The 8,837-nt window shown below is 29.2% G+C and overlaps 1 protein-coding gene across 1 annotated transcript; it reads right to left on the reverse strand.

Annotated features, from left to right (window-relative positions):
* Positions 1-7,454: 7,454 nt before the first annotated feature.
* On the reverse strand, positions 7,455-8,205 carry LOC105619506 (28S ribosomal protein S24, mitochondrial). Its single transcript, XM_012201020.1, has 3 exons — positions 8,179-8,205; positions 7,821-8,001; positions 7,455-7,744 (listed from the first exon to the last, which is right to left on the reverse strand). Exons 1-3 carry the CDS (start codon positions 8,203-8,205, stop codon positions 7,455-7,457), a joined length of 498 nt encoding a protein of 165 aa, XP_012056410.1.
* Between the last annotated feature and the right edge of the window lie 632 nt (positions 8,206-8,837).

Genomic DNA, 8,837 nt, shown 5'->3' on the forward strand with positions numbered 1-8,837 from the left:
AGAGAGAGAGAGAGAGACACATACCTTAAAGGGAATCTCCCTTCGCCCCTTCCTAAATGTCATTACAACATTCTCCAAGCCAACCTTTTGATAAGAATGCTGCCATCCACACAATGAGAAAAAAGAAAAAAATTGTATTTTTAAATGAAACGAAAACAAAAAAAGATATGAAATACATGCTATACTGGGCTGTGCGAAGTGATTGAAGTGATCGACTTAAAACAATTTCAATGCAAGTACAAATCTGTTCTTATTGGCCACGTATATATTGATATAATATGGTAATGTTATATAAGGAGAACAAGAAAACATATATAGATAATAATGTAGCGGGTGTATTTGTAAGTATGATATAATGTAATGATGTTCATCACACACGTCTGTCATAACATCAAGTGAGATCAGTTCAACATTCGCCCCGCACTTTAGGTATCCATTTGGGTCCGATTAATGTATATGTGCTCTGTATCACAATCTACTACTTGTTAATTCAGTTGCCACCGAGGAACACGAGAGAATTTTTTTTTTATATACAATCACGCGCGAACGTCTTCGCGTTCTTTCCACCACTGCATTTCTATTTGCATGATATCTTGCTTATCTTTAGTCGCAGCTACCAAAAAAAAGAATATGTAGGCTCTAATTATTTTAGTTATCGTAGAAAATATCTATTAGACAGTTTTTAACAATATTATATAAAATAGGCAATATTTTGAATACATGATTACAGTGCAAATGTACGTGCACATAACTTGCACGTTAAATATCTATTTCCGGATTTACCTCATTTGCAATTTTTATTTTTCATTAATTTATTTGATGCAAATGATTAAAACGTGCAATCTGTATTTACAACACTTTACACAGATATACACTGATTCGCTAAAAGTTTTATCGAAATAAGGAAGACTTTTTTATATTGCTGTATATAATCTATTCTTTAATTTTATCTCCTGCAGCAATAGTTAATTTCTAGATATTAGGCATGTAGATATAATTTTTCTCATGTACGTGTTGTAAATATGACGATGGGATTTTGCAATTAATACACAGCTTATTCTTTTCTTTAAAGAATACATAATTTGTAATAATTTAATATACGCATATATTAATATATTCTGTAATATTGTGTTACAGAATTCAATATCGTGCATTGTATATTATTTCATAATTTTGTTTTTCAAAATTGTTCATTAAGATGCAAAAATACTTAAATTTTTCGTATATAAATTGTACATGTGTGCAGATCTCATGAAATATTTTTTAAGTTTCTTTAATGTGCGATAAACAATGTAATTATAGTCGCATTGATTCAAGCAGGATAACAATTTACCAATGTGAACGACATTGAACACGATCGGAAAGATACGTAAGTTCATGACACAAATTATTATTAGGACCCGGACGTTCGTGTATGATCATGGAGTGCGCACGGAAAACCGCTGAATAAACGAGTGAATCGAATGTTTGCTAATGTGAGATAACGATATTTCGGCTTGCACACGACCTCAAAAATAAACAAGATGCGCAATGATTCTCCGCATGAATATTCGGGCCCTAATTATTCGTAAATATTTTATGAATATTGTAGTATAGTAAATTGATCTCGTTACATGGCACAATCGATGACTAAGAACGTAATAAATTTTCCATTTGAAAGAGTGAAGATTTTTAATTTATGCGTTAATTCGGGATTCCAACAACTGAATTACACAAGTAAAAGATTAGTTTATCAAAGACATGTGTGTAGTAAATGTTGTATAAAGTAGATAATTACGCTATAGTTTATAATTATCTCAATGAGAAAAGAGGCGGCATCTCTTTGGTATTTGTATATTTCTTCGTATTAAGCATGTGTTTTCACATGGCAAGCGAATGACGTGATGTATTAAAATCCATTGCCGGCTGCTCTGGGCCTAATTTTAAATCATCGGAATAAAGACGAATAGGTGAGAAGTGGCGGATTTTTCTCCGATAATAACGATGAAAATATCTGGAAAAATCTTATAATTTGTGCTATCTTATAAAAAGGAAAACGAACAAATATGATAATGATCATTTTTAACTCGCTCCTCTTTTAATATTATGATGTATCACGTAGCAAAAGAAAATTAGTACAATTCGTAATATCTCTTAACTAGTATATCGAATGTGGAAATGTATTTTGCAGCATGAAAGTACCTATGTTTCCTTCGCGATAAATGAAAAATCTTTCGTGGCGAATTTAATGATCACTAATGCAAATTCTTCGGATTAGAAACAAATTGCGATTTCTTTGCAAAAGAAATTTATTACCCTAACAGTTACAGGATACGACGTGAGAAGTGACGCGAAAAATCATAATTTTATCAACAGTATTTGAGATTGCATGGGTATTTTCATTGCTTCGTCCGTAAAGATCATTCTGTAATTGTCTCCTAATCTATTCTAGCAAAGAAAAAAGAAAACGGAAAAAAACAGTGATGTATACGTTGTATCAATTCACTATTCTATTCTTTTTAAATACGTGAATACGCGCGGATTGCGTTTTAGGATAAATATAACGATTAATTGTAATGCGAATGGGAAAACAAGCGCCGGAGACTTTGTTCGATCAGTTCGACGTCTCCGACGTGTAATAAAAAAATCTTTTACGTAAAAAGAAAAGGAAGAAGACGAAGATGATGAGGAACGGGAAAAACGTGCGGTTACGGCATATATACAGCGGCACATACTTTTGCTTTGTGAATAGGAAAGAGCGAAGCAAGTCGGGTAACACACAAACACACGTGCTCTCATGCATTTTTGGCTGTCGCGCGAAGCCGCCTACGCCATAGTATTTCAGATATATTAACTTTGGAGTAACGGAAGCTCTCGAGAAGATTAATGATTCAGATAATATATACTTTAACTTAAGTAACACGAACACTCGCGTAGTATTCGTCGAACGCGATGATTTTGCAGAAAGATAATTCTTAGCCGATCCTCTGAAATTAACATTTAATAACATCATAAGAAGAAACTAAAGAACTCGATTTCTTTTTTTCGTGAAAAAAAATCTCGTGACAAGTACAGTACATTTAGTTTAGTTTACAGTACATTTAGTACAATTAATTTGTACTTGAATAAGAAGGACGTCTATCTATAAAAATATGTAGATAGTAAACTAATTCTTTACACGATGTTGTAATGATGTTTACCAGAGATATTTAATTATATTTATCAGTTATCATCTTTTCAGAATCGATCATCAAAACTAATGTATCTGTAATCAATGAGTTTATTGAATCAATCATTGTGGAATTCGTGTTTTACAGATTATAATAATATCGCGCTACTCCGCCGTTTCTGAAATCATCGCCTTTTCAGAATGTTAATTGTTCAATATATGAAGAATAATTTTATCACGCACGATCGACACGCGAAAATCATTGCGAAAAGTGGAACGTTTAACTATGAATTTGAATCGCGAGAAAAATTTTACGCTATAACATTATCTTATAATTAGAATAACGTGTTCTCTTGTTTCTTCTGCAAGATATATATAGCAACATTTTAACGGAATTATCCGTATGTACTGTAACGAAGGTTTGATGAATCCTGATTGAATTTAGTTTTCTTCCCTCCCCAAAACAATGTCAGGTGTCAATCAAATTGTACATATGTTTTTATTAACATCATTCGCGAAAATTTTGTAGAATTTCATGAGCGTAATACTAATGATCCCGCTGACAAAGCTCTAGGATATACTGGAATAATGCGTGACGTAATGCGCGTATTATATAAAATAGACGTAATAGATCTATATATCTCAGAATAAAGTTCATTGTAATTGAATTATAAAATATCACAGCACGTTCAATTTATTTTAATACTTTCAAATAATTAAATAATTAGAAGATTAACGTAACAATATTTTTAATTGCTTTCCGTATAAATTAAATACAGTTTATTAATGTTTTAAATCATAAAATTTACCCACATTTTGCAATAGTATGATATTTCGTTTTAGTAATTTCAATAATAACATTGAAATTAAATTTGTTCGTAAATAATATATCATTTTGTTTTTTTGATAAAATTGATAATAGATAACGTCACTAGCGAAGAGTAAGATATTTATCTCTAAGCTTGACAATAAATGGATATAATTGTAGACTATTTTTTTATTATTTAACGGATCTTTCAATAAAAAATGCTTTATAGTGCTCTTAACTGTCGGTAATAGGCTGCTGGCCTATGTCATTTTATTATTTTATTAAAACATTACTTCAAATATTATTTATCACATAAGAAACGCTTGTACTATTTACTCTCTACTTTTATTTGCAACAGGAATTGTGATTTGTGTAGTCGTATATAATCTCGCAAAAGACAGTAATTTTACTTTCATCAATATTTTAACAATATCAAAAATTTTCATTCCATTCTACAAAGAGAAAATAAGGGTGCCAATCTCGGGAATATAATGCATTTTGAGACACTGTATCGGAAATTGCAATGGCGCATTTGCGAAGACACATGATAAAGTCCGTAGCTTCATAGTATTGTATTACATTTAAACTTTAAGAACCCAGATTCGACGAAACCGTCGATTTGACTTAGTACTATTGCTGATTCAAAATATTGAGCGAACAATAGCGATTAATAAGGATTCATCAAACTCAGTAGCGTAACATAATAGTAACATAATCTTTATCTATACATTATTAAAAAAGCAGTTAAATTGTGTTAAATCAAGCTAGTGGGGAAACACCATTTAAGCTTCTAAAAAATCTCAAATAATACATTACATGTTTCTCTGAATACATTAATTTTCAATATTCTGAGCTTCTACAGTAACGCGTTCAAATCTTAGTTCTCTCTTTTTTAGATATTACTTAATATTAAGTAGGTATTTTTACTTGAATCGATGTGTATAATGACTTTTCCAAAGTCTTGTACAATGTGAACGCTGTGTTCTATTGCTTTTGGAGTGTTTACCTATACTTTCGATATAATTAGGATTAGTGCCCGCGATTTTCTTCATAAATACACGGGCACATTACGTATAACGACTTATAAGAATATATATAAATACATAAAAAAGGACGCTGTACGCGTAATTTGACATAGAATAATACGTAATTGTCGATCTCGTAAATTCAATAGTTTTTGCTAACGTTTATCAAAATCAGTATCCTAAATAAATTCTTATATCTTTATTTTTAATTTCCGGTTATTAAAAATATATAATTATATGACTACAAATAATTCTGTCAATATTATTATATAATAACATATTATTATTACAAGTAATATATATAATAATATGATATTATTATATATATTTCTATTAGTAACAATATTGTAACAATTAAAAATATATAAAATATAATATACAATTATATATGTATATTATATATTTTATAAATTTCTTAATTATTATAAATAATAATATAATTAATATTATATTATAATTTCACATAGCTAATTATTATGAATGTCACTATTCAGTAGACATTATTTCTGATATCGAATATTACAGTATCCAATATTATTATTAAAATTATATTTAATTAAAACAAAAATAAGAAAGAACATACAGTCACATACGCAAGTTGTTATTCGTACAAGTCATATATTTAAAATTAAATTTCATGTAATTTTATTTTAAATATATGATTGTGCGAATAACAACTGTGTATGTGGCTGTATGCTCTTTTTTATTTTTGTTTTATGTTATCGAGCCATCTCTAATAACTTTATTTAAATTTTATTTATATTTAATTAATATCCGGAAATTTTTAGTGTATATTCTATTATTATATAAGCAATAAAATATGTATGGTCCTACACTAAATTTTACATTTTTTACTTAAAAATGCATTGAATTAGAAAGTTATTATTCTATAATAGTATTACGATATAGCGTCAAAATTTGACTTCCATAGTTAAGAATATTAAGTTCCTAGACAGCATACATCAAAAAGGCGACATAAGACGTCTTGCAGATGTCTTGAAGATATCTTTATGACATGATGTCTGAAGGACATCTTGATAACATCTTCAGGATGTCTTATGTCCGCATTTTGGACATATGTTCTCTGGGTATTAGAATATGAAAAAAAGGATAAGACGAGCACAGCACATTTCAGCCTGTACTTTTATAAAAAGAGCGATCAAAAAATTCGTAGATATTGGAACACTATTGTTGCGTCCATCATAAAAAATCAATTACATCTTTGCGCTTAAAAATTCGTGATGTCAATCAGGTTTCGTGTAAGTTCTCTCTTTTCCGGGAATTTACTATTCGTATAAAAAATTTCTCATCTATCAGAAGACTTATTACTTGATCCTCGTATGAAGTAAAGCTTTAATTGGCAAAAAAAACGATTATTATGTACATAAAAATATTTCGAATTAAATTCATATCGCGTTATTTTATAAGTTATATTGTAAATAATATATGTAATATGTTTAATTTATATGTAGTACGATAGTTACTTATAAAATAATGTATTAATTCGTTTTGTCGATGTACGTTTCCAGAATAATGTACGAGAAAGCGATTACGTCTTAAGCATATTTAATGTGAGATAGTTCTGTGATTACATCGTCACATTAACATTACATACGCACACTACACGGTCTTTTACACAATAACATTCAGTTAATTAATGATAATTATTTATAATAATTCGATTAATCATCTAACAGGACAAATATAAAGTGGATATCAAGTAATAGTATTCTTCTTTATCACAAACTTTCATATAGAATATTAATACTCAATGAGAAGCGAATAAGAGTACAAATGCAGCAGGAGAAAGCTACACGATCCTGATCGAACGCCGGATGAATACATAAGAGTTGTAAAGGCATGTAACGAAGGAAAGAGAATGTGGTCTCTAGTAGAAAAATATGTAACATTATACTATGTCACGTTTGAATGCTCTGTCTGCTCTTAAATATCCTTTTTAATTTTACTTGAGTAACCCTTTTGTGGTATGATGTATGATTTCTCTTCTATCATAAAGATGCAATGATTGTATATGGGCTGCGTTTGAGTCATGATCGAATGTAACGATTTATTATAAGTAATGCAAAATAAATGGATGACATGCAAGAAATAAAAGTAAAGTTTTTGCAACTTTTTTACTATACCTTTGCAAAAACAAATAGCGAACTGCGCAACACTAATTTTATTAATTAACACTAATTTATTTATTAATTCATTTAATTTAATTAATTTAATTAATTTATTTATTTTGTATAGATTTATATTTATATAATATATTTATATTTCTCAAATATGTATTATAATTACTGTAATTAATTGAACTTTGAATAACAAAATAAATTATAGTATAGTCACATCATATCATATTAAAAAATTGTGTTCACACAGAATCGATTATAAATATTGGGAATTATTATAAATTCTGGTTTATTAATAAAAATCTAATTTATTATATTTACATATATTTGAGTTTCTATATATATTTAAATATCATTTCTTTCTTATTATCAATTGTGACTAATTCCACTTTAATGGGACACTGAAGCCAATAACCCAGAAGTTCCTCGGTGTAGCCAGTTAAAAAATATATCTTGGAAGGTGCTATAATACGATTGACAATTCCAGCTATCCTAATAATATTGTGTTGTCGCTTAATAATAATTTCACTCGCAAATAAATTAGACCATGTTCCATACATAAATTGTCGAATAAACATATCTTCTAAAGCTGTCTCGGATGGTCTATTGCCATCCTTTATATTCGCTGAAAAAAATTAATGTACTTGCTATAAAATTACAAGGGACCAAAACATATATTTCTCATTAAAAAAGAAACATACAGGTGTTCCAAGAGTTCCAAGATTTTCTATGAGCGATGTAATGAGGCGGATTTGCCATTTCATATGTTAATGGTTTGTTTTTCTTGGTTGTGATTTTGTAGCGTCCGGATTGCACTTTACTGACTATTGTGCTTGTATGAAAATATCTTTGCATAAATGTTTGTTGCACAGCCGGTAATATCTAAGGACCAATAGTAGTAAAATGATTATTATTATTATACATGGTCTTTGTACAAATTTAGTTTTTCAAACAAAAATTTGATATTTGTACTGATGAAAAACTTAAAGAGAGGTTATCTCTTCAGAAAAATTCGTCAATTAGTTGACTACAACTACTTGTGGAGGTAAATCTTAATACATTTCTCATATGTTCCAGTAAAACCATGTTGCCACACAAATTTTTTACTTCAATTTTCGATTAATTTGTTACAAAATAATCTGCTTCGTTTATTCCAGTTTACTCCGATGTTACAATAACATAACTAACATAACTGATGTTAACATCACAATCAGCATTACCAACACCACCATCTAACATTCTGATCAACTCCGCCAGTCGCCACTACTGCCACTAGTAGATATCTAGTATGTTACCCATCAAAAATATTCATGGACATGGCTACATAAGTTAAGCTACATAGTTCACGTTCACGTTTTGTGTACGTAGAGATGCCTGCTAATGCTAAAATGGAGATTTTAAAAAATATATATATATTTTTCTAAATCTAAATATATATTTTGCTATACTTACTTATTATTAAAACATAATTGAAAGCATTAATAATTAAATTATAATACAATCACGATATATCATGTTAAAAATTATTATGCTGTGCAGAATCGATTATATAAATATTGAGAATTATTATTGTAAAATTTGATTTATGTAATAAAAATCAAATTTATTATATTTACATATTGATTTCTATACACACACACACACACACACACACACACACACACACACACACACACACACACTACGACGACGACGACGACGACGACACAGGAGGAGAG

This window comes from Atta cephalotes, assembly GCF_000143395.1.
Source record: "Atta cephalotes unplaced genomic scaffold scaffold00022, whole genome shotgun sequence".
NCBI lineage: Eukaryota > Metazoa > Arthropoda > Insecta > Hymenoptera > Formicidae > Atta > Atta cephalotes.

Coding starts and splice junctions, on each gene's coding strand:
- LOC105619506 (XM_012201020.1), bottom strand. CDS start 8,205: ATGGTTTTACTGGAACATATGAGAAAT. Junction 8,002..8,178: donor TACTGGAACATATGAGAAAT/GTATTAAGATTT, acceptor ATTGGTCCTTAG/ATATTACCGGCTGTGCAACA. Junction 7,745..7,820: donor TTGGAACTCTTGGAACACCT/GTATGTTTCTTT, acceptor AATTTTTTTCAG/CGAATATAAAGGATGGCAAT.